Source organism: Pteropus vampyrus, unplaced genomic scaffold (assembly GCF_000151845.1).
Source record: "Pteropus vampyrus isolate Shadow unplaced genomic scaffold, Pvam_2.0 Scaffold135, whole genome shotgun sequence".
Taxonomy (NCBI): Eukaryota; Metazoa; Chordata; class Mammalia; order Chiroptera; family Pteropodidae; genus Pteropus; species Pteropus vampyrus.
Window position 1 is genome coordinate 2,360,730 of NW_011888916.1, and position 27,768 is coordinate 2,388,497.

At 35.1% G+C, this 27,768-nt stretch overlaps 1 protein-coding gene and 1 non-coding gene across 10 annotated transcripts in view; one reads left to right on the forward strand and one right to left on the reverse strand.

Moving 5' to 3' along the window:
• The window catches only part of LOC105297140 (phosphatidylinositol 3-kinase regulatory subunit gamma), a 69,116-nt gene that overhangs the window by 13,765 nt on the left and 27,583 nt on the right, over positions 1-27,768 (reverse strand). For 8 of the 9 annotated variants that reach the window (XM_023535012.1, XM_011367614.2, XM_023535013.1 and 5 more), the window contains exons 3-7: positions 11,714-11,822; positions 9,740-9,838; positions 6,428-6,608; positions 5,860-5,985; positions 2,036-2,178 (exon numbers count right to left, since the gene is read on the reverse strand). In XM_023535012.1, the coding sequence (XP_023390780.1) occupies positions 2,036-2,178; positions 5,860-5,985; positions 6,428-6,608; positions 9,740-9,838; positions 11,714-11,822 (658 nt within the window). Of the gene's footprint in view, positions 1-2,035; positions 2,179-5,859; positions 5,986-6,427; positions 6,609-9,739; positions 9,839-11,713; positions 11,823-23,322; positions 23,409-27,768 lie in introns of all 9 variants that reach the window. The other variant, XM_011367615.2, reaches the window with a different exon arrangement.
• Positions 24,823-24,952, forward strand: LOC111744453. Its single transcript, XR_002782176.1, has one exon. It is a non-coding gene; the product is annotated as a small nucleolar RNA SNORA25 (small nucleolar RNA).

The following is a 27,768-nucleotide window of genomic DNA, read 5'->3' on the forward strand; positions in this document are numbered from 1 at the left end:
TAAACAGATTCTCTCTGTCCACTAGGATTGCTAAATTATGAATACTTATGTGCTAGTAGCACTCCCAGCTGCTCTATGGCCACCTCATACAGAAAGCCGCCTGAGGATGAAGCCAATACAAGAGAAAAAACTAAACCAAAAGACAGTATGAGAGAGAATCCTGATGGCCTTATTTGGGCCCTGGATCAAGCCATGATTGAACAGGTATAGTTATATGTATGCTATCAAGAGATAACACAACATAGCATTTAAGAGCAACGGCTTTGCAGTCAGGCCGCCTAAGTTTGAATCTCTGGCCTGCCACTTACTGTATGGCTATGGGCAAGTTATTTAACTTCTCTGTGCCTTCATTTCCTCTTCTGTTTAAAATGGGTACCTAAACAATACCTACCCTCACTGGGTTACTGTGTAAATTAATACACATAAAAGAACCTGGTAGATCTTGGTAAGCACTCAATAGATGATGGCTAGTAAGCTTTTCCAGCACACAAACTTTAGCTATGCTCTAAATCCTTAGGGCAACAATTGTCCACATTACTCATTTGTCACTCAATGTGTGGTTTTATATTACTATTAAAACTTCATCATGCTACTTTACCTCCCCTTGCAACTAAACTACAAGTTATTTTCTACTTCTTCATTATTAATTGCCATTTATGGATAATATACGCCAACATACACACACACAAACATGCCTTTATGTACCGTGTGTGTGTGTGTGTGTGTGTGTGTGTGTGTGTGTGTGTTTGTGTATCACTTAACTCTCACAGCATTTGAACAAGATATTATTCACAGTTTATGGAGAAAGAAACAGGCTCAGAGAATTAAGTAACTCGGCTAAGGTCACACAGCTAGTAAAAAGTGAATACAGAATTCAAGCCTATAGTTATAACCATTAAGCTATAATGCCTCACAGCATTCAGCCCTATTCTTTTGAACACAAGGGTTCACTAACACTTTGGTGTTAATATGAGAAAGAATTTTGCTTTTCCCTTGCATATGATTCATTATTATTTATTATCCACTTTTTCACGCCTCGACTCACTGTTATTTGGCTCAGTCTTCAAGTACTCCACTAAATTTGCTTTGATAAAGGCTTCCACTATCCTTTTAGCTGTCAAATCCAAGACTTCTCATGCTACTCATTCTCCCTTTGTAATCTCACATTTATGCCTCCCAAATCCTTTCTGTACCCTGAGCCCCAAATCCAGTAGCCTTTCAGACAACTCCATTTGGATTCTCCATTTTGGGTTCAAACCTCAAACTCATTGGTTTCAACCTCAAACTCTCTTCACATACTCTATTTTGGATAACACCATCCCTTAGTCACTCATATCCCTCACTCACTAGAAATAATCTTGACTTATCCCATATCTACCATTCCTGGTCAGGCCTCAAGTCCTCAGCATTTCCATTAACTTCCCCTCCTTTCTTGCCTTTGCTCTGATTCAGGCCCTCACCATCTTAAAAACTTGATGACCACAAGGACCACAGTCACCTGCAAGTCAGGCTGCTCTTCCCGCCCACAATCTTGTTCCACCTCCAATTTATTCTCAAACTGCTGCTGTTGACTTTCAGTTCAAAAAATATTCAGTGAGCATCACTATGTACTCCCTGGCACGATACCAGTTGCTGGAACTATCAGGGAAAATAAGCCATCATCCTTACTGTCAACAAGCTTGCAGTTTAGTGAGTGGGACATTCAGTTAATGTTATAGTAGAGATTGGAACCAGATACTATAAGGGTAGGGACAAAAAGCCTTCAAGCTAGTCTAGGAAATCAGGGTAGATTGTCTAGAAAAAGTCATGTCTAAGCTGAGTCCTAAAGGATGAGGAGTTAGCATTTAGACGGATGGAGAAAGAATGCAGAAGAGAGGTGGTTCAGTTTGGTGCTGTTAGTGGGAAAGGCAAGTATTTCCATATGGCAGGACTGTGAAATCTTGAGGAGTAAAAACAGACACAACAGAGATGACTGGGGGAGAAAGCAAGTCTTGTCTCACTGATGTACTTGGAGTAATGTATTAGGAAGATTTACCGTTCAATTTCCTTTTCATTCCCCTCTCTGCGAAATCGCTCAATATATTCTTTGCTATATTGTTCTTGTGTGTGACACTGCTCTTCAAATATTTTAATTGTTTCATTAAAAGCTTCAATTGCAGTCCGCTTCATCTGTATTTCCTATAGGAGAGAAAAAAAAAAGACATGTACCTCATTATCTTTTTTTTTGTAATGTTGGTCTTCCAACAAGTCTTATAATTCTACTTATAATTTAGACCAAATTTGGAGGGCTTAAACAAGACCCTTTATTTAACTCCTACCCTTATTACTTATATGCAAAATGCATCATCCAAACCCTAAAAGTAAAAAAGAAAAGAACTAGTACTTGAAATATAGCTGAAAGCCACAGAAAGGCCTCTGAGTTGCTAAGAGGATTAACCCTGAACACCTTAAAGGATAAAGTTCTGCCTTTGCACCTATTGTAGTGCTGGCGCCCAAAAGGTCCTGAAGGAGTGAATGGATAGAGCAGAGTCCAGGCACCAACGTGCAAGCCTTATTCATAGAAGAGACCTACAGAGTCTGTTCTTTCATTTCTAAAGCATGTAGTTTTTAAACATTCATCTGTAGATTAATCTGATTAGAAGCAGAAAATGAAGAAGAAAAATAGTTGCTAAAATCAGATACAGAATAAGATGAAAAACTAAAAACTCTATCGAACGAAAGCCCAGTAGGCTAAGGCACTCAGCACTAGGGTAAATAGTCCTACACATTTCGATGAGCTCTGAGGGTATTTGTAGACTTTAGCATCTGAATCATGATTCCCCTAAAACCTTCAAAGAGGGTTAGATTTTGTTCCATTTACTTTAGAAGGTCAAAAAAAAACCTGTATAAAGGTCTAGAAAGATTACTCTACTGAATGTTTACAATTTTTAAAGGTTTGGTGCTTACAGGATAATTCCTCAACTATCAAGCATTAATTTCAACAAATGATTACAGAAAATCCACTATACAGAAAATACCATCTGATGACAGATTCATAAAACTTGGAGCCTACCCTTCAGGCTTCGGAATACACATGTGAAACAGATTTCTGAACTCTGTAACAGGTTTTGTTTCAGGACAAGGTAGAGGAAATCAAGAGGAGCAAATTAGTTACTTATTGCTTTACAGAGACTTCATAGAGAAGGCAACATTTGGGGTGGGGGGGAAGAAAATGCTGCATTACACATAGATGGCATAACACGGTGTGTACATGAAATAATAGGGGATGTTCAGGAATCAGCAATTGCTCAGTAGGGCTGGAACATAAGGGAATTAGCATATGAGGGAAGCTAGAACCTTATGATGGTCCATATAGTTGAGGTTATATCATACATATCTCAAATAGTACTGTAAACTTATAGAAATGACCACATATCTATTACAAATTCTACAACTCTCAAATTACAGTGGAGGATCTTGTCTCCCTTGCAAGGTTAGAAATTACCTATAAAGCTCTGGCCCTGTATCTTCAAAGAAAACACCAATAATTTAGGCTTTACTAACACTGGTATATGTGTTGGTAGGTAGGGGAGCAAAGGAGAAAAAAGTGATATCACAGCCAAAGCAGCAGCTCCCCCTTAAACAAGGCCACTATGCCTACCACCGAAACTATAAATTCACCTGTATCTATATCCCTTCTTTCTCCTCCCTTTCTCTACATGTTATGGGTATCATTTCCTCTTCCTTTCTTAGGTACTTCATTCCATCACATCAGCCAGTTCTTCTTACATCATTAACTCTCCCAATCTAATAATTCCTTCTCAACAACATACAAACAAGTTCCAATTATACTACTCTGAAAAAAAATCCTAACCCTAAATTCTCTTCCAGTCACAGTTAAGTTTCTTGAAAGAGTCGTCTATATGGCCTGTCTCTCTTTCCTCATCTCTCATTCACACTTCAACTCATTCTATTCTAGCTTCTCTACTCATCACTCCACAGAGGACTGCTCTTTCCAAGGTCACCAGTGACCTCATTGCCAAATTCCTGTCTCATATCCCAATCCATCACTAAGTCCTATCACTTTTCCTCCTAATTATATGTATTCCAGATGTCAAATATCTCCATATGTAGTCTATTCTCACCCTGTGCCAACCCTGACTCAGGATATACCATCTCTTTCCCATTCTCTGGGAAGAATTCACTTACATCAAAGCAATCTAGATTTTATCTAAGATTGCACAGAAAAAAAAAAAAGAGGAGGTCTATAACACTTATAAACACAGGAGGTCAAATTTTTTTCAGATTTTTTTTTTTTAGGCGAGGTAGCCCTTAGTTGACTTCACAGATTGCAAGGACCTTGTCAGTTTACAATCCCTTACGTTTTTATTTTTTACACCTACAGCACCTGGTCTTCCTAGGTGGTCTCCCATCCAATTACTAACCAGGTCTGACCCTGCTTAACTTACAAGATCACACAGAATGGGGCTTGTTCAGGGTAGCATGGCAGTAGACTGAGGTCAATTTTTTAGTCTCCCTTTAACACATCTCCTGCCTGTACTGATCGCTGTATCCCTCCCTCTCGGCCCCACCTCCCAAAGCTTTAAGACTCCATGGCTCTTATCTGCTCAGCCCTACCTTAAGTCTTGCTCTCAATTCTCTCACTTATAGAAATTTAGCCCTCTTCTAGCTTCAACCTAGTGACTTTTTGGTAGCTTCCATCTAACCCCTACACAGCTCTCCAACCAGGGGTTCCAAGTCCAGAACCCAGTCTCATATCAGCTGTTCAGAACTCATAATCTGCTGTTAAATTCCCAATATTACTGAGCATATTGGCAGCATGTGGAGCTTTCTCTGCTTTTTCCAGTCATGACAGAAAGCAGAAATGCAGCTCTATACAAGCCAAAATCATGCCACAGACTAATGCTTCTGTAAATCACTTGATGTTCAAAGTAATAACCTGTGTTTCAAAAGAATGTACATGAGAAACCAAGTAAAATATATTTTCTTAGGCTACTATTAACCCAAATATTGCAACAAATAAGCTTCCCTGAAAATCTGCACCTTCATAAAAATTCTCAGACCTTTTATATACTATGTAACAACCCAGGGCAAACTAAACCAATCCAAGTAAAGAATCAAAGTTGTTCTAGGAAAAGAATAGATTATTCTTCAGAATTTTGCTTTATATCATAAATGTAATAAAAGAAATATTGATTATTAAGGTTTATGATCTAAAAACTGTGTGGCTGTGACTACTAATGGTCCCACAATTTCCATTAATTTCTTCTTCCTCAGTAAACTCCCAAATGTTATTGGGCACACCTGATCAAATAAAGACTAGCTTTCTCAGCCTCTGCTGCTGCTAATTATGATCTGTAGCTATGTCCAGCCAGTGAGAGGAAAGTGGAAGCAGTATATGTTTCTTCTAGCCTTAAAAATAAGTAATGTTCCTTCCTCTTTCCTATTCTTCCTTCCTGTTTGCTAGAATATGGTTATAGCTGATACTGGAGTAAGCCAACTTCCACAGATAGCAAAGCACCAAGACAGAAGAATCCTAGGCCCTAATGACTATGTAGTTGACATAACACCCTATACTGCCTATACATAAAAGAAAAATAAATTTCTACCGGAAGCCTTTGCTATTTTGGTTTTTTTTTTGTCACTTGTAGTCAAACCTTATCCTAGGTAATACTGATATAAAATACATTAACAAATAAAAAAGTGATTTATGAATGGGAGGCGAATTTATATCATCAGTCTCAAAAAAGTCTATTTAAGATATTAAGACAGCTAAAGATTGTTAGATGAATTTTAAAAAAATGTAATGTAACTGTAACACTGCATATTTATTGACCTAAACAACAAAAATATACAAACCTGAGATGTTCTCGTATATTCTTCATATAGCCTGTCATACTCTTTACTCTTTTCCTGATACTGGGAGTGATACTCCTGTAGTTTTTTACCAACTGCATCAATGTTATCTTCTTTTACCAACTGATCCTATACAGGTAAACAAAAGAAATAAAGAACGTTAATAATTCTGACATGAATTTTCTATCCCTATTTATTTTTAAATTGTATTTATACTGTAAGTTTAAGCCATTATATTAATATCAAGCATGCAAAAGCACTAAATCCTTTTGTTAACACTAAGATCAGCCTTTAGATCACAAAAAAATAGTTAATACTTTAAAAACTAAGAAATGAATTATAAATAGGAAATATAAACAGAAATATTTTTACATAAAGTTAATAAATACATGCAACAAGTTATTAAGAAATAGTTGCCACAAAATAAGTTTTACAATTCTTAAATCTTCAGTAGAAAATTAAAAATGACCAGATTTCTTTTTTTTAACTGATAAGCCTGGTAAATTAGAATCAAATGATGATGTTAAATAATGACTTGCTGAATAGCTATCGAGAACTTCTGTAATCATACCTGTTGGTATTTGGACACTGGGTACATTAGCTTCACATCAAGTTTGGGATTGTACTGAGCAAGAGATTCATGATGATAGTGGTTAATGAGCTCCACCACAGAATTAAATGTCAGAGGATCAGAAAAGCCGTATTTACCATCTCGATGATAGATTTTTATTAATTTATTATTGCCTCCCTTCCTGTGAACAACAAGACAACAACTGTAGATTTTTTCCCCCCAAATTCCACAAAGTATTACATTCACGTATAGATATAAAAGCTTGGTGTCACATAATAAACAAGTTTTATTATACTAATGAGACTGGAACAGATGAAAAGACATAATTATGTGTGTAAAATAATGTCATTATTTTTACAACTATTTCTTCTCTCTTGGTTACTAAAGGTCAACATACATACACATCATTCATTATCAATAAATCTGGCAAAAATAACCACTTTAAGAAAAATAATAGAAATAGAAGTATACTATATCTTTTATTTTCTGAATGAATTTTCTAATTTATATTCTATCAATATATTTTCAAGAAGAACAGAAACAACTTCTTTAGGACCTAAAGATTATGTGGTTGTCTGTGGAGGGAAGCAGAAGCCATCTCTATATGAAGGAAGATGATAAACATTTGTCACACAATCACCAACACATTCAAGGTAATGACCAAACAAAATTAAACTCCTAGAATGATTTATAACTGAGTAATTTATCTAGCAACTTACATTATTTTATCTTTTATATGTGCTTATAATTCTTGGAAATGACTTTATTTAGGCCATCACAATATGTAAATTATTCAACTGTCATTCAACTGTTTTACAAAATACAGCTTTGGAAGAGCTATTTATATTAGATGAGTATAATTTTATGCTTGAATAGTTTTGACCACTTTTTGTTTATTGAGCTCTATCCAATGGTCCCTTAAAAGATAATTTATAACCAAAGCTTAAAATGGCAATGTTCTGCAAGTCCTATAAGGCATAATCTAAAACCACATCAGGTTGATTCATTATGTCTTAGCAAAATACTGCATCGTTTCCACTCAACTCTTCTTATAGCAGCATGTTGACTTAATAGGGGAAAAATATGCCTCTATATCTCTTTATGCCATGCTATTACACATAATAAATGAGGCACTGGGATTTGTGAAAGGTCAAACACAGCAGACTTGAATCTATGGACTGATTTAAATTAAATAATGCTTAGAAGGTCAGTATTTAGATAGATGACGAACTATTCCTATAAAATGTACATTAGTAGGACCAATAATCATATGTAGTTCCTATAGGTGTGTACACCTGCATATATACTCTCAATAAATGCAAGCTGTTCTCTCGGCAGAGAAAAGTTAAAAGGCACTTGTTAATTCAAAACAAATTACTGAACACCTACTATGTGTCAGGAACTATATGACACAGTTGGACACAGTGATAAACAAGCCAGAAACAGTCCATGCTCACACGGAACTTCCAGTTTAGGAGCATAAGGAACATATCTCCATCTTTAAGCTTATAAAGAGGATAAAATAGATAGAACGTAAAAATAAACAACTAGACATATCAAGTGGTAATACTCCTACTGAAATAAAATTAAGCAGAGTAAAGGGAAGAGAGTTCTGGGGGTGGAAGGATTGCTATTTTATGCCTGTTGCACAAAGAAAACCACTCTGTTCAGAGTCTTAAACAAAGTGAGGGAGCTAGCCCAGTAGATACCTAGGCGAAAAGCTTTCCAGGCAGAGAGAACAGCAAGTGCAAAGCCCCTGAGGTAAAAGCAAGCTTGGTATGTTCAAAAAACAGCAAAGAGGCCAGTAATGCTGGGGATGAATTAGCAAAAGGGAGAGTAGTAGGAAGTGAATTAAGAGATTGTAAAAGGAGCTTATATCATGTAAGGACACTTACTTTTACTGAGTAAGATGAGGAGACACAAGAGGGTTTGAGTAGAATATCATCTATTTTGTGTTTTAAAAGATTCACTCTAGCCGCTGGGTTGAGATCATTCAAAGTGGACAGGGGTAGAAGTAGAAAGATCAGTTGAGAGCTACTAAAATAATCTAGGCAAGAGATAATGGTGTCTTAGACAAGGGTAGTAGCAGTGGAGATGCTGAGAAATGGTGGGATTCTGAATATATTTTCAAGAGAGAGCTTGACAGGATGGCCTGAATATGGGTATGAGAGAAAGAGACAGGATTAAGATGACTTCAGGGGTTTTATCTTAAGCAATAAGAAGAATGAAATCGTCATTTATTGAAATAAAAAAAGCTATACAAAAAAAAAATAAGTTTAAAGGGAAAAAAACATTTTGCTTTCAGGAATGTTAGGTTTAAGATGCCTAGGGAACATCCAAGAGCAGATGATCCAGCAGTCTACTTGAAGAATCTAAAGTTCAGGAGAAAGGTCTGGGCTAGAAGTAGAAAATAGAGTCATCACTCTGTAGATGTAAATGGTACTTGAATCTTTTTCTGGCCCTATATATACTCTCTCCTAATTGTTAAACGTGGATTTGAACTTATCTTTTAACACTTACTAGCTATATATGTCTTTAGGCAAGTTTCTTAACCAGGTTAAACTTCAGTTGCCTCATCTATCAAATGGAAGTATTAATACCTACCTCATAAGGCTATTGTGAGGAATAAATAAGATACTGCATACAAAATGCTTACTACAGGGAGTTGTCATTGTTGCTGTTGAAATCATTTTTTTTTAGATAGTCCCTTTTTAAAAAATCACAAGACTTTATCGTAATTAGGCTATTTTAATTGTTGAAATTAAATGTGGAAATATTAATGCAGTTTTCCTAATCTTAAAATGCCCCATTTTTGTAAATATAAAGTGATACATCCACTACTTATGAGATTCTAATATGCCCACATGGGTGGCATGATATAGGCTGAGAATTGCTTATTTTCTACATATCCTCATCAGTCTAAATAAGGTTAAGTTTTACTCTCTGAAGTCTGCATTAAGGAAAATAATAGAGTTATTAGAGGAGTGAATTCCCAAAAATATCATTAATAACCTTAGGCTGTGCACATGACTTCTCCTTCACTCATAAGGTCAACAGTATACTTCTTACTTCCTCAAATTTAGAGATTTTGAAATTTTATTGCTACATAAAAATAAAAATTGTTGCCATTTTTATATGACATTTAAATATTTAATGTATAGAAAAAAGACAAATAACTAAAAATTATGTATCTAGATTAAATAAAAATATGAAAAACGTGTATATAGATTTAAATAAAATACAAAAACCTTCATATACCCAGAAATAAATAATGCTAGTAAAACACTAACCAAAATGCTGAAAAATACTTACCGTAAAGTCAAAGTATAATCTCCCTGCATTTTTGTTGAGGCATCTCTGACCAAGAAGGTACCATCTGGCATATCCCGTAATTTGTCATTTACCTCCTCCCTGAAGAATTATAGGAAAAATGAAAAAACATAAGCATTGTTTATTCTCTCTTCACTTATTATTACTAAGGCTAGTTAGGAGGTAGGTATATCTAAGGCTAGGGAATCATGGGGGCCTTCAGAGGTCATTTAGTTCTTCCCCCTAGGTATGTTCATTGTGTTTTGATTTTCAGTGTTATGCAATCTAAGGAAGGGTTATTTGCTTCTTAAAACTCTTCCAGATTTCAACAGTCTGTAGGGGATAGCTTTTCCATTAAGCCCTTAGGGCTTCCTTAGGCAGGTCTGAACTTGCAGAGTTTCAGGAAAAAAATAGCAGCTGTTTAGAAAGGAGGTTATATTTAAGAATGGTGGCAGCTGTCTGATCAGAGGGGGGTGAAATTCACTAAGTTCATAGTCTTTCAAAATAATACTCTCCAATATGAATTTATACTGATAAATTCCTCTGCAGAGCTGATTTAGCACTACAGCTCTCAAAGAAAATGTCAGGGCATAAAAGACCCTTGAATTATAGAACAATGTGGTCTTAAAATATAAATTTAAATGGTATTTAAATATAATAGGTCCTTTTAATGTACAATGCTAATATAAAATTTTTCTAATTTTAATATATGTCATCTTCAAAAAAATAAATATAGAATTATCATATAACCTAAAAATTCCACTTTTGGGATGTATACCCAAAAGAACTGAAAGGAAGGACTTGAACAAACATTTATACAACGTTCATAGCAGCATTATTCACAATAGCCAAAAGCTGGAAACAATTCAAATATTCATCAAAGCCAAATGTACAGATGAAGAAATTAAAATGTGACATACATACATATATATAGAATATTATTCAGCTTTAAAAAAGGAAATTCTGATATATGCTACGACATGGATGAATCTTGAAGACATTATGCGAAGTGAGATAAGCCAGTCACAAAAAGACAAATATTGTATGATTCCATTTATATGAGGTATCTAGACTAGTCAAATTCATAGAAACAAAAGTAGGATAATGGCTGCCAGGGAGGTGGCTGGTGAGAATAGGAGGAGAGGGGAGTTATTGTTTAATGGGTAGAGCTTCACTTTGGGAAGATGAAATAGTTCCAGAGGTAGATGGTGGTGAGGCTTGAACAACAATTTAAATAAATGTACTTTATGCCACTGAACTGTACATTTGAAGATGGTTAACATGGGAAGGAAAAAAAAATAAATGCCACTCTAGTAATGGGAGAGAACAGACACGAGAAAGAGAAGGACAAGCATAAACCTGAATACAGCATCAACCTGAAACCTGACTTGGCAGAAATGGATAACAGTTTTTAAAAACAAGAAAATATGATATTCAAATTTTAAAAATACATATGTATATTTTTTTCCTTCTCTAGTTCCAAAATTTTCCAAAACCACATTTTACCCAAAAGGTAAATATATCCAAGAGTCCTGTTTCCCAAAATGAGGTAAGTGAAGAGTGCCATCAAAATCACGTGGGGAGGTTATTAAATGCAGATTCCTGGGCCCCACCCCAATTGATTCTTGTGTATGTAAAGACTGTGGAACCATTGCCTTAGAAACAGAAAAGTAAAGAAAATTAAGTTCCTTTTATCCTAAGACATATGTAACTATCTCAAATGTATGTTTCATTTATTCAGAAATCTATCCTCAATACAGAATTAAAAGTAAAATCACACCCATAATCTAAAGATTTTCATGTCATTTTTTTTTGTGGGAAGAAAAGCATTTAGAAACTTTTGAAATGTTCTCACACGATTTCTTAAATGGTAATCTTTAAATGACAACTAATGAGACATAAAAATGCTTTATTTTACCTAATAATTCTCAAAAATGAGTTTTTAAAAAACTGCATTCATAGTAGCATTCTAGTTACCTTGAAATATCCCCCCAGTACCATTCTGCATCCTGAAGAGAAACAGAACTGTCCTTCATTCCATTTGTAACGGCTGAAGTCACTGGCTTAGGTGGCTTCGGTGGAAGAGCTAGAAGAGAAATTAATATTACTTTGTATATGTAACATATCATTTGTTTTCTAATTTCACCAGGAACTGCTCATTAACCAGTATACATTATGATTCAAATAATTATAAATCAAATTGTGTTATTTTGTTAAATGTAAAACATCAGCCAAAAAAAGGATCCTTTTAGCACTATACCAACAATTGTCTGAAAAGTGAGATTTTCAAGCTATTTAGTTTTTTCCCATCATTCTTATAAAACACTAACTTTTCATTCTGAACAGATGTCCAAAAAAAGGTTCACTATCTTTCAAAAGGCAGTATGACAACCCTTCACAAACAAACAATTCAGTCCAAAAGCCATTAAGTGGGGCTGGTCATGATAGCCTGGTCACGATGGCCAAGAATTGGGGTCAGAGCCCAAAGCAGCTGAGGGAGGACTAACTATATCCATACAGGAGGAAAGCAGCACGGCACAAGACCTCGGCGCTCCAGCAGGTTAAGTGGGGTATACTCACAGGGGAAGCCTAACACAGGGCACTGAAGCTGAGTGAAGTAAGAAGGGCAGTGGCATGGGGTCCAGGTGGCACAGAGTGTTACAGACCATGCTAACAAGGACACAGTCCTCAGAGGTGGGCATCCCAAAGCAGTGGGGCAAAGCCATATAAAGGTGAAAAGAGTTTCTACTTGAATGGGGGATGGGAGGTGGCAGGGGAATACAGCAATAGCTATAAGAGACTGGGTACATACAAAGAGATGGATCAAATAAGTAAAACCATTAAAAATAATAGGAACCAGGTTTTTCATATCTAAAAAGTCAGTTACAAATACAGAAAGGTAAAAAATAGAATGAATATTATGGTTTGGACTGGAATTGCAGCTACAGATGTGAAGTCATGGAATTCATTAGACAGACAGAAAGACAGATGTAGACAGACATAAATGTCTATATTATTCACTAGGTCTGTTCTTTGAGAGGTCCTGGGATCAGCAACACCCCAATATGCACACCTACCACCTCGATCTTAGTTTCTAATGCCATTATTTACTAAAAAGAACCAGAGCTCTTTGAAGAAGTGGCTGATTCCAGGGTTGGGGTACAGCAGTATAGTACCAAGTGAACCTGGAACATCATGCCAAAAAGTAATTAAACAAGTGCTAAAAGAATGAGAAGCCATGATGAAATAAAGAAGCCATCTTGAAGGGACTCCCATTATCAAATCTAAAACAATTGGAACATCAGTACAAATACTGATAAGGAAATATGTCATTAAAAAAATAGGAATATAAGTGTCCGTGCAGATATAAATAAATGAAAAGATTAATGAAAAAGAGGATTTATATAATCTCAGAGGGCCTTCTTACAAAATGCTTATTAATCACAAAATTAAAGACTAATATAACAGTGATGAAAACCGGCAAACACCACCTTAATCAAGTAATCAAGGTTAATACCACCAGTAATGGCAGAATCATGGGCCCCCAATAAAATGCACTGAAAAGGACACATCACTCCTGTGATATTCCTCCAAATATGCATAAACTGAATCTAATCATGAGGAAACATCTGACAACCACAACTGAGAGACATTCTACAAAATGGCTGGCCTGTAATCTTCCAAAATGTCAAGGTCATGACAGTCAAGAAGGACTGAGGAACTGTTCCAGATTGAAAGAAGAGTAGAGAATCATGACAAGTGTGAGTCTAGACTGGATCCTTTTGTCCATCTGTACAATGGACAAAATTTGAATCTGAAAATGAAACGACAGTAATTCATTAATGTTAATTTTCTGATTCTGATGGTTGTATTGTGGTTACACAGGAGAATATACTTGTTTGTGGAAAATACAAACAAACATGGTCATTACAGTATCATGTTGGCAACTTACTCTCAATGGTCCAAGAAAATCAAGTTATACGTACTGTACTTTTCTGTAAGTTTGAGACTGTTTTGAAAAATTTTTTTAATTAATAAAAAAGTTAGAGTCAATACTAAGGGAAAATGGGAACAATATGTTCTTCAAAACAGAAACTCTTGACTGTTAAATGATTTTCAACAAGACTGTCAAGACAATTCAATTGTGAAAGAAAAGTCTTTTTAACAAATGGTACTGGAACAACTGGATTCTGCATGCAAAAAAAAAAAAAAATGCAGTTGTACCCCTATCTCGCACCATATGCGAAAATTAACTCAAAATGCATCAAAGTCTTAAATATGAGAGCTAAAATTATAAAACTTTTAAAACAAAACAGGCTTAAACCTTAATGACCTTGGATTAGGCAATGGTTTCTAAGGTGTGACACCAAATGCACAAACGACTAAAGAAAAATAGATAAAACAGATTTCATCAAATTAAAAAATATTTATGCTTCAAAGGATACCATCAAGAAAGTGGAAAAAATAACCCACAGAATAGGAGAAAATCTTTGTAAAGCATATATCTGATAAAAAAAATTTGTATTTAGAATACATAAAGAACGCTTGCAACTTAATAATAAAAAGATAAATTATCCAATTAAAAATGGGCAAAGGATCTGAATAGACATTTCTGCAAAGAAGATATACAAATAGCCAACAAGCACATGAAAAGATACTCAATCTCATCAGCCATCAGGGAAATGAAAATCAAAACCATAATGAGATACCACTTTATATCCATTAGGATGACTATAATCAAATAGATAGGTAATAACAGTGTTGTTGAGGATGAAGAAAAATTGGAACTCTCGCACACTGCTGATCAAAATGTAAAACGATACCACTGGAAAATGATACCACAGACTTGGAAAAGTCTGACAGTTCCTCAAAAGGTTAAATGTAGAGTCACCATGAGACCTAGCAATTTCAATCCTAGCTATCTGTATACACCAGAGAAATGAAACATACATCCACACAAAAACTTATATATGAATGTTCATCTAGCAGTATTATTTATAATAGACAAAAAGTGGAGACCCAAATGTCCATCAACAGATGAATGGAAAAAAAGAATACAACATGTATCTATACAACAGAACATTATTCAGCAATAAAAAGGAATGAAATACCATAACATGCATGAACCATGAAAACATTACGCTAAGTGAAGGAAGCCAGTCATGAAAGACCACAGGTTTTATGATTCCACTGTCCAGAACAGGCAAATCTATAAAGACAGAAAGTAGATGAATGGTTGCTTAGGGCAGGAGTAGGTTAAAGGGAAACAGGGAATGACATGTGTGCAGAGTTTCTTTTGAGGGTAATGAAAATGTTCCAAAATTGCTTGTGGTGAAGATCGACAACTCTATGAATATACTAAAAACTAATGAACTATACACAAGCTTTAAGTAGGTGAATTGTATGGTATGTGAATTATATCTCAATAAAGCTGTTATTTAAAAACACAAATATCAAACTTCTGTCTTTTATCAGGCTTGCTATAATCCATAATTTTTTTCTAAGTGGCTACTTATTTATACCGATCTTGTCTGAAAAGGATTTGATGTGGCTTATAAAAGAAGCTATAGTTGGAATTTTAATTCTACAAAATTTAAATTATTCCACTTATTCACTTGTAAGGATTAACAGTTTAAACCTGTGCTATACAAAGTACCATGCTATAGCTATGAAAGGTACAAAGACAAGGCACTCCCGGCACTGGGAAGAACGAACCTAGAAAAGAATGATATACAGAAACACCAAACCGTAGCACTCAGTAGAATGAGGTAAGTACTATAATAAAGGTAAAAGTAAAGTATACTGGAAACCCAGCAAAAGAAGCAACTGATCCTCGCCCTGGGGAAACTAAGTTCAAACACTAAGCTTCTTAAACCTAGTCTTTACTGAACTAAGTGTCATGACCAGCAGGGCCCAACAAGAACTAATCTACTTCCATGAATCAGCAAGTGGGTTGCACCTTAAACACCAAAAGGAGTCAGAGACTTGTTGTTGTCTGTAACTCTTCTCTGGAAGAGCTCTATACTGAACTGAGTTGCCCAGGCTGCATGGAGAAGCTGCGATTTATGGATATTGATAGTTCCCTGATAGCTCTACCACCAACAAACATATAATGGCCATTTCACATCCATTACATAGGGCTTCCCTCAGCCTCCTTGTATCTTGCTTTTTCTCATCTGAAGAGATATTAAATAATTACAAAGCAGTTCCTATACAAAGTTGCTTAAAAAATACAACCATAATGAACTATAAGATCTGAAATGAATGCAATCGCCTTACCACTACATTCTTATTTATCATCACACCATACATATATTAAATAAAAATTTATTAAATACCTCTGTACTAAAAGCTGAGAATATAGAGATGAACTAGATAGACACGGTCCCTATACTTACGAACTTTATAATCCAAAAGGGTAAATTTCAAGATAATTATTTCTAAAATCATGAGTGCGTTCAAATTTAGCTCAACTAAACTATCCTGAATCTTCAAACCAAGTGTTTTGCTTTCTCCAGTAGTTGATCCCATCCCCATGTAAATTATAGAATTTACTAGGCAAAAGTAAATAAAAATTTACCTTAAATAACCTTCTAATTTCATGCAGATAAGCAGATTTATACGTATATGTCACTTCCAGAGTATGAATAAACAAAGGTAAAAAATTCCAAATCACATACATTTTAAGTAGGTCAATGCAACATATTGAAAGAAAAGCCCATTAGGGTACATTAATTATCCTTCAACTCTTTGCCTAAGTAGTTCTTGTACTGGGTGAGCACAACATTGAGCGGTAAGTTAAATGCACCTGAGCAAATATCTTCCTAAATCAGTATCCATAAAATACCTAGTACTTTTATTTCTACTTAATAGACAATGAAACTTATTTCTCTTTCCATTTTGAGAAATTATATTTCAAGTTTTTAAATCAGTAATATAGAAGATATTTTAAATTCAATTTTAATATATAGCTATATGAACATACACATATATGTACATGCATCTGTATATGTGTATATATTTACATATATGTATAGACATCAATAAGAATACACAAACTGTTAATAGTGTATAGTATCACAGGAGAGCACTTTCTTTACCTATGTATGTTTTCTTTTATATGTTAACGAAAACAATAATTATGGGCTATGAGTAATTTTTCATTTTAACTTACTGTTTTCTTTTTTAAAAACTTTCAAAAATTCACTTTGATATTTTTTAACTAAAGAAAGTATTCAGGGGCTGAAGCACTGTAAAAAAACTATTTCTTTGGTCATAAACTGCAAATAACCTACAAAGAGTACACTAAAGTATTGTTATTAAAGCTAAATGTACCAAAGTTGATAACTATAGTGTACTGTAATACATAAATAAATATTCCTATTCTTAGGAAATATATATTGAGGTACTTAAGGGTTAAGGGCCAGGATGGATGTAAGTTACTGTCAAATAGTTCAGAAAAAAGCATTATTATTTTACATAAAGAGAAAGCATGTATGATAAGGCAAATTGGAGTAAAATGTTAACAGATGAACCTGAGTAAAGGATATATGGGTGTTCTTTGTATTCTTATTTTTGCATCTTTTCTATAAGTTTGAAATTATTTCCAAATAAAAATTTTTAATTTTTTAAATTAAGAATCAAGGTTAGGCACTTATTAAAACCAGGGAAGAATGGCAGATCTCAGGCCTCACAGTCTGTGCTGGGATTTGACTTTATGAAGGATGGCTTTAAATCAGAAATGGAAGAAAAGCTAAAACAATATTTGAACGTCTCCAGTCTGTGCTTGGGGGTGGGCGGTGTGGGGGGCGGGGGACGTGATGAAGCATATCTAGTTATATAAGCAAAGTCAGAAGGCTTCAAGCCTTTTGATTCCAAGTATCACAAAACCAGGAGCCAACTGTCTTTCCCCTATTTCAGGGTCAAGTTTTAACCAACATTCTGTCTAAATCCTGACCAAAGACTTTAATTCTATAACCCAAACATACAGCATAATGCCTGGTACATATTCAATAAATGTGTTCATTCAACAAATACTAACTGAGGACCTGCTTATTTGAGGCCTTTGTTTCTTTCATCCATAAAATGGTTCTAAAGTAGTACTTACATCCTCTGAAGATTAAATGAGTTAATATGTGTGAACTTTTTGGTGCTCCATGGCACCCTATTCTTTCTATCTGTTTTCTGTGTAAACTTAAAATAGTATATGACACACAGCAATCAATAAACTGTTAGCTATAGGTGCCAAAGATAGCTTAGCTTAGATGCCAAAGATAGTAACAAGACAGTCCAGTGGGCAATTTGAATAGGTACAACATACAATTACTATACTGTGGTTAAACACAATAAAAGAGAAGTATTTTTAAAGTATATTTAAAAGGTGAATATTATGGAAAATTATGTATATCTCAATATAAAAAAGAGAGACAGAAAGAATAGGGTGCCATAGAGCAGAAAATAAGGGCACTGAATCTAGAAAGAGTCACAGTAGACAAAATATATAGTGGCCCAGATTAATGGAACAGCATGTATTTAAAAAAAAATCCAAATGAGGAAAATAAGGTGGGAAAAAGTTAAAGTTCATTTTAGCTACCTGTTATCTCCTGTGTTCTCACCCCACTATTGCTCTGAGCAGCCTCTCCACCAAACTATCACCTCATTACTAACCATTCCATCATGTCCTCTAGACCCTCCTCCCTGACCATTCTCCTCACATTCTAATTAAACTCTTTTATGGCTTCAAAATCTTCCCAGAAAGTGTTTTAGTCCCTGACTTCCTAGTTCTCTGAAATCCAGCTCATCATGAAGGACACTACAACCTTACAGTCCTCGCTCTTGGAAAGTTGCTCATTTTCCCACATCTCATGGACTCTGTTCTTTCTTAGCTCTGTTTTCCTAGAAGGCTGTCTGGGCCTCTGTTCTTCCTTAGCTCTGTTTCTTAGAAGGCTGTCTGCTTCCTTCACACTTTAAAACTGGCATTTCCCTGGCTCTCTTTTTATACTATTCTCTCATCTACTCCCATAGCTTCAAATAATACCTACATTCTAATACCAAAATAGTACTTCTAACTACAGGGTCTTTTCTAAATTTCTGATTGTCCAACAGGATACACCTAATATGTGTCAAGCACTGTAGCAGGCACAGTGAACTAGACAGTGAGTCTCACACTTTAATGTGGTTATAAATCACTCAGGATCTTGGAAAATGTAGAATATAGCTTGTCAGGCATGGCTTGGGGCTTGGAATTCTGCATTTTTAACAAGCTCCCAGGTGATGCCAATGCTGCTGGTCCAAACTGAGTAGCAAGGAGCTTACAGATATCCCTCTTTGAAAGGCTTTTATGGGGTTAAAAAAAAAGTTGAGTACAGTAGCTAAAATACAGTTGATTAAATACATGTGATTCTTCAGTCCCTCTATAAATCACTCCGAACTGGCAATAAAACATATTTTTAAAGGTATAAACACACAATCAGGGGAGGAAACAGCAGCCAATAGCAACACAAATTTAATACAGGAAAAGCAACCAGATGAATCTGACTTGATAGAGCGCAAAAACTGAAACCTAAGCCTGAAGAGAGAAAAGTCCAATAAAAAAGCAAAGCAATCTGATTCACAACACTATTCTCTGGAAAGAGCAGGAATTGGAGACACAATGCATCTCTAAAGGGAGGATTGAGGGATGGGGCTGAAAACAGGAGGATTGGCCAAAAGTCTATAGAAAACGCAGTTAGATCCACCCCCACCCCCACCTCCCTACCCCCCCCACCACCGTTTTTTCTCTGCAAGCCCCAACCAACCAGGCAACTACCCCTCCCCCACCCTAGACAAAGGCTGCCTGTCAACTCATCAGTCCAGAGAAACAATTAAAGAGGCTTTGGATTCAGGGAACATTAAGCACAGCTGGGACTAGGGGTTAAGTCCCTTATTGAAAACAGAATTAAGGAAAAGTCTACTAAACAGGTAGATGGTCCCAACCCCCTTCCCCACATCAGTTCTCTGAACACTGCGTCATTAAGCTCATACCCCAGGCAGGAGTTAGGGAGATTTTTCTCTGAAAAAACTGACGAGACCCAAAAGAGACCTAAAAATATGGATATTTTGCAGTTACCAATGAAAAAGATATTCACTATTTTATCACCTTTCAGCCAAGGCCTCCAGTTAACACACCCTGTCCACTTACATGAAGCTTCGAAATCTTTGAATCTCATTCTTAAGTAAGAACAAATCCTTTAAAAAGGAAGTAAATTCTGACATATGCTACAATATGGGTGAACCATAAAGACATCTTCATGAAGATTTAAGAACCTTGAAAAAATAAGCCAGGCTCAAAAGGTCAAACATTGTATGGTTTCTCTTATATGAGGTTCCTAAAGTAGTCAAAATTCACAAAGACAGAAGGTAGAATGGTGGCCACCAGGGGCTGGGGGGAAAGGAAATGGGAGGTTATTGTTTAATGGGTACAGAATTTCAATCAGGTAATATGAAAAAGTTCTGGAGATGAATGACAGTGATGGGTTGCACAAAAATGTAAATGTACTTAATACTTGAGAACTGTACACTTAAAAATGGTTAAAATGATACATTTTGTTGTGCATATTTACAATTAAAAAAATAAAAGAACAAACCACAAGACATTTAAAGAAAGCCATCAATGTTAAAGAAGACCAAAACAAACAAAGGAACTTAGGAGTAAATAAAAGAATTCAAGGAAAACTTCACAGTCACATTAAAAAACATTAATATCCTCAGAAATATAAAAGAAAATACTGCATCTATGAAACAGAAACAAAATCTATAATAAAGTAACATTAAACAACAAGAACCCTTAGAATATTATGGTTTCTTTTAAAAAAAACCTCAATTGACAAGCTGGCAGATAAAGTTAAGGAAATCTCCCAAGAAGTAGAAAAGTAATTAAAAAATAGGAGAAAAGAGAATTAGAGGATAAACCCAAAAGATCCAACACTGAAATAACTAGAAGTTCCAGAAAGCAGGAAAAAAAAAAAAAAAGGACATTTTCAAAAATGAAGGACATACATTTCCTGAATGCAAGTGCCCACACAGTATGGCCACACAATGAATGAAAAAGACCCACATCAAGGCAAGTCCCTGAGGAATTTCACACCAGGACAAAGAGAAGGTCTTAAAATTTATCATAAGGGGGTTGGGAGGAAACAGGTCACAAGGAACTAAGGCCTGAAATGTCTTTGATTCCTCAACAACAACACTGGAAACTAAGGACACTAGAGAAAAACCTTCAAATTCTGAGGGAAAATGATTTTCAACCTAGAATTCTACACCTGCCAAATTATCAATTACGTACATATGAGGGTAGAACTAATATATTCATTTATACAAAGTCTGAAACAACTTATTTCTTGACACACTTTCTTAAGGAAGCTCCTGAACGATGTGCTCTACCAAAATGAAGAAATAAACCTAGAAAAGGAGATGGTATAGGATTCAGGAAAATGGAGGCCAACACAGGAGAGAAGCAAAAACAATCTCCAGGATAACAGTGACAGGAAGTACCAGGATGACAGTTAAAAACAATAGTTGGTACTCTAGCAAGAGAACAAAGGGCGATTCAGAGGGTATTTTGAAAGAAAAAAAAAATGGAAATGATAGATTATTTAATGTTTAACCATACTGAGTGTTATAGTTCTGTAAAAGAATATGGGGATAAAACTGTCATAAGTACATAAGAAAATTAGGCAAATTTTTAAAAACTAAGGCAATAATTCCAAAAAATTATATAACAAAGGAAATGCAATCATATGCTAACAGCTTGTCTGTGAACACTATATATAGTCATAATAGTGTAAATACTAAAAGATAATTTAAAAAACAATTATAATTATATAGATATATTTGGAAAATGGGTAAAGGGAAAGTGTGTATGACATAAGAGAACTAAATCTCCATTTTCCTTAGAAGGAATAAGTAATATCAAAAAGTGAAAATATTTAAAATAGTAGTATAAGCATATTATGAAAAATACAAAGGTAAAAACCAGAAAAAAGAAGCTGAAAGAGTTAAGTGTTGCCTCTGTAGATTAGAAATTGGGAGTTGGAGAGGATAGAGCAGGGATCTGTTTTTTTTTTTTTTCCCACTATAAACCCTGAAGTACCTTTTCACTTTTTAAACTATGAGCTTTTATTGCTTTGATGAAACTAAAAACTAAATTAAATGAACGTTTATTCTGGTTCTGCCACTTAAACTAGATTTGGTAAGTTATCTTATCTCTCTAAGCCTTATGATCAACAATAATGTTAAAACTAACTTGTGTAGGCTAGCAAGAGTTGTTGCGTTTTCAGGAATTCTGCAAGCCACTGTTATACAGAGTCAATATTAAAAATTAAATCATATAAACACACAAAGAAATTATATTAATTTTACTAATTTTATTTTATTATCTATGCCTTTAAAGTAATTTATATCTACTGTATTTGTATAATAGAAATACTTTGTGCTACTGCACATCTCTTTCAAACTCTGCATTCAGTTTATCACATTGGTAGCATGAAGTCAGCCACAGTGGGATTATTTACACTTTAGAAATCAGCAAACTACAAATCAGAGTTTGATTTATAGTTGTACTGATTACCTAGAGGGGTCAGAAAACTATGGCCTTCTGCCTGTTTTTGTACAGTACAAAGAATGGTTTTTATATTTTTAAATGGTTGGAAACACACACAAAAAAAGAATATGCAACAGAGAACATATGTAGCCTACAAATCCTGAAGTATTTACTGTTTCTACAGAAAAAGTGTGTCCATCCCGGATTTAGACAAAGAAAGTGATGGAGAAAAATGTTAATTCAATGTGATAATCTCAACACCAAGGCTGCAGTTTTAATATAACAAGAAATTAGATGGTGTTCAAAAACAAATATATCTTCCTCACCAATCCTGTTCCTCCTATCTGCTCCAATATGGTCTATCCTATTAAAGGGCGTCACTATGCATTTGTCAAACCTCATAGACCTGTACACCAAAGAGAGTAAATTTTACTTCATGTAAGTTTTAAAAAATGTATTTAAATCATATGTGGAACTTTTAAAATAAAGATGTCTGGGTCCAACTCCCTAGAGATTCTGATTCAGTTGATCCAGAATGAGACTAGGTTATCTGTGGATTTTATAAACACAACTGGTAATTTTAATTAGAAAAAAAAAAACTAGGATGAGAACTCTGTTCCTAATCTCACTAATGTGCTCTGATTTTATCTCTACAGCTTTCCCACTTACGTCAATACTCTCCCTGTTCTTTCACCTCTATGAGGGCTCCAATTCCTCAAACTCATTACTTTTCATTCGATGCTGATCTTCACTCCTTCTCTATCTCAACTAATACTCTCACCTCTTTTGTCTCTCTTATCCTCCCAACTGAAACTGCCTGGCAAGACCCCAACCACAGCTTAAGCCATTTTCATGCTTTTTCTGCTCTCTCCTTAAGCTGCTGGGGGGGAAGGGGGACTGATTACCTCATCTTCAACTTGGCTTCACTAGTAATGATCTCCAATCACAAGTACCTCAACATCATGTGAAAATCTTTCCATAGATTTCCCTTTCTCCCACTCCTCACCATTGCTATTGCAAACCTTCTCCGCCTTCCTCAAACATCATAGTCCACCTCTCTTCACTCATTTTTGATAGATCTCATTTCACCTCCTATATAACAGAGAAAATAAAGATTGTGAGCAGAGCGCTACTTGTTTCCTGCCGTTCACCTAGTTCACCTATAAATTTATGTGCATCTACACCCATTTTTCCTTTCTTATTTAAATTAATCCCTCCACCAAATGCTCTGGATCTCATTTCCTTTTACCACTGAAGGGACTACAGTTTTCCTGAACCCTATTCCTACTGTCTAGCCCCTCCTGCTTCACTGGGTCCTTTCTACAAGCTTGTAAATGTGTCCAAATCACTCAACTACAGGTCCCCTAATAGAAGTGGTTCTTTTGGGTTATAAACTTTTAAAGAGCTGATGAAAGCTTCAAGGCTTCTCTCCCGACAAAATGTACATACCCACACAGTTTGCACATAATATTGGGGAAGCAGGGGGTTCATAAATCCCAGCTTAAGAACTCATACCCTATAATTTCCATTCTCTTTTCTCCTTTATACCCAAGCTTTTCAAAAAGCTATACACTGCCTCTTTCCAAATTCCCTCCTCAATTTATTGTAATCCTGCCTCCCAAACTCACAACTCCACTAAAACCATTCTTGCCAAGGTCTGTGACCCTGTTGCTAAATTCAGTAGACACTTTTCAGTCCTTATCTGCAGCATTTGATACTGCTAATAATTCCCTCCTTTTTGAAATTCCCTCTTTACTCAGTATCTGAAACCCTACACTCCTCTGTATCTTTTCTACCTCTCTGGACATTCTTTGTAAATATGGCATAGGCTCCTTTTCCCAGGCTAGTTGGAGTATCATCAGGGATCCATCTTTGATTGCCTCCTTATCCTACCTAACTGCATCTTTGGGTTTTCACTTCTTTTCTGTGAAGCTCCTGTGTGTATGAGTAATAAACCTTTTCTCCTGTTAATCTCACATTTGTTGGTTTAATTTACAGGCTCCAGTAACTGAACCTATAAGGATAGAGGAAAAGTTTTTTCTCCCCAACACTCAGCAAAGGTGACAGTAGCCACCAAGAACATTTATTAGCCATTCACAGGATATCTGTTATCACTAAATCAGACCTAAGTAACACATGTAGAACCAAAATGACAAATATAAATGCAGTCATCCCTGTATTAGGAAAAAACTCCCTCACACTTTTGGCTTAGTTATTGGCAGTTTAGTAGAAGTAGAGATAGTAAACTAGTAGACCAGAAATTGTCTTTAATTTCAAAAAGAAAAGGAAGAAAGAAACTACTACTAATTCCTGTTTCCTTTTTGCAGTTAACTATTAAGCTACAATTAGTTACTGGTTCTGATCAAGCAACTGAAAAGAAATAAAGGAATTTGTAGTGCTCTCTTAACATCTCCCTTTCTTTCTCAACTTCTTATATTTTTAAAAAATTATTAATATTTACCTTCCAAAAAGTAAATCTTATCTTCCACAAATATCCTTGACATATAGGTCTTTTCAAAGAGAGCTATGAGACCAAAGTCAGGAGCTCTTAATGCTGTGACCAAAGACTGAAGTTCTCCATAAGATGTAATAGTTAGTTGCTCAACAGTGCTATGTTTTCCTGAGAAGATACGAGATTTAGCTATGCATATCCATGAATGGTGATGTGGGAGAGTAAATAAATGTCTCTCAAGTTTAAAAAAAATCCTTGACATAAAAATTCTCAATTTAAGAAAAGCGTTCCATTCATATAAACTTTTGCTATATGAAATGACAGTATTATATTTAAATACTAAGTACATAAAGAGATTATCTTGTTAAATGTTGTCAAAGGCAAATGATTTATCAGAGACACATGACAAACTTGAAATATTTCACTGGATGATAAATTCTGACTACCTGAATAGGAAGTTTTAACCATGGTACTCTGACCACATTAGTTGAAAGATATTCTGAATTTCTGGAAACATTAAGCCAGGTTTTACTAACCACTGCTAAGGAATCAGGGAACAAGAAAAAATTCCCAGTTCATGTAATTGTGAATAACCAGAAATTACATGAGATTTTAAATACAAAAATAATAATACTAAATAATTTTATTAAAATACATTTCCTAAACTCACAAATCTATTTTACTTTAGAGGAATGAAAATAAAAAGAATTAGAACTACCCTAGACATTTTAATATAATCTTAGTTATAGAAAAATACTTAGAAAAAAAATGACTGGTTGATCAGGCTATCCAGAGGGAATTTAAATTAAATCTTCGGCTTTTAGAAACCCTAAAAATAAAATTACAAAAACAGGAGGAGAGAAACAAAAACATTTCACTTTTTTTTAAAAGGGAAACAATTGACAGCTTTAACCAACTTCTTTTTAAAAGACAACGATTAAACAAAATTTTGCCCCAGCATCAGTGAGCTGCCACATTCAAATTCAGACTTCAACTACCTGGCATGCAGAATTGAATTACAGAACAATTTTGCTCATGCATGGACAAATACTATTTTTCCCCACTGAAACGATTTATCTCTAGCGTGCTCATTAGTAGCACTAACCCTTTCCTGTGTCCCAACAACCAACCTGCTTTGTGAGCTAAATCCCAATCCCAAATCAGTTGTTGTTGGCAAAACTAATCTCTGAATGAAAACAGTACAACAGCCAATCACAACACAGAACTTGGATCGTATGTTACACTGACGATGAGACAGAAAACTGTGCGGTTTCCAGCAGGTAGTTTTAGTTGAGCTTCTTGGCTCAGCAAAATGATCTTATCTTTGGAAACATATATATTTTCTTTATATTGCTAATTTTTTCTTTGAAAATGTTTTTCTAAAAGACTATCTCAACCAAAACAATAATTTCAACAATTAGGAGAAATAACATTAAATTAATTAAACACTAAAACATTCAGGTTGAAATAATGTGATTTTTCCCTCCTTCTGTGCCTTTCCCCAAGCTAGAAACAGAGTTCCTACAGATTTCAATTTATCTTGAGTGTCTTTTTTTGCCTACTCACATGATATAATTTAGGTAAACAGCAATTTCTTCTGTTAAAGTTAACTGCTTTAAAGATTCAAAAAAATGCTAATAATAATAATTTCCTCCTGATAGCAATGAATTCATTATATTTTCAAGGAATTCTCCAGTTGGAGAATAAGATGATTAAGGCATGATAAGTTTTAGATATATTCCATTCAAATAAAAAGAATATTGTTTCTTAGCATTGCTCACAAACTCACAGATGGAATTAAAACAATTTTTAAACCTATCATTCTCACAGATTACTAATAATTAGTGAATGATAGCTACTGGTCTAAAATAAAATCTGGCTCACATATAACCTATCCATGTAACTTTGGACCATCCTCTTAAATTCTCTTGTCTACTTACCTATAAAATATTTGATTATATCTAAATAGTCCCTCCTACCTCTAATTTTTATTGGCCTTTATCGCTGGCCACCTAAGATAGTTTCCTAGGCAGATTTCACTGGAATACCAGAAATTTCATTAAAACTTTACTGGTACCACAAGTCATGTTCCCATCTGGTAAGCTAAATGCAATTATGAAGATCGCCATGTATTTCTAGGTGTTCATAAAAATTAACCAGAACCCCAAAAAATCAGCATTAATGTTTTTTTAAAAATGAATAACGAAACTGAAGAAAATCAAAATTAGATGTGTGTGGTGGGGAGAGTAGCAAAACAGAAGAGAGAACACTTTTCAACTCACTGCATGAAGCCAGTATTACCCTGATACCAATACCAGAAAAAGACAACACAAGAGAAGAAAATTACAAACCAGTAAGTATCCCTTAGGAACACAGACACGAAAATCCTCAACAAAATACTAGCAAACCAACTCTAGCAACACATAAAAAGGATTATATACAAGTGAGATTTATTCCAGGAATGCAAGGTTGGTTCAACAAACAAAAATCAATTGATCACAACAGATGCAGAAAAAAAACATCTGACAAAATCAAACACCCTTTCATGAAAAAAACACTCAACAAACCAGGAATTAAAGGGAATTTCATCAACCTGATAAAAGGCAACTAGAAAAATCCATAGCTATCATCATACTTAATGGTGAAAGACTGAATGTGTTCCCTTAAGGAATATTACAAGGATATTTTCTATCGCCACTTCTACTCAACACTATATTGGAGGTTCCAGCCAGAGCAATTAGGGAATATAAATAAAAGGCATCCAGGTTAGAAAGAAATAGGAGGGAAAAATAATAGCGTAGATGATAGAGGCTCTGTTCATCCCTTTGGTGACCAAATCGAAGTTGTGACGGAAACAAGGAGCAAACAGCAAGGTAAAATCACCTGGGATGAACAAGCCATACAACTAGGGAGAGATCTAAGAAATCACCCTGCAACGGAAGAAGGTAGGACGGGAGGCTGCCCGGTCTCGAGTGGCTGAGTGGGACTGAGGCTGCAGCA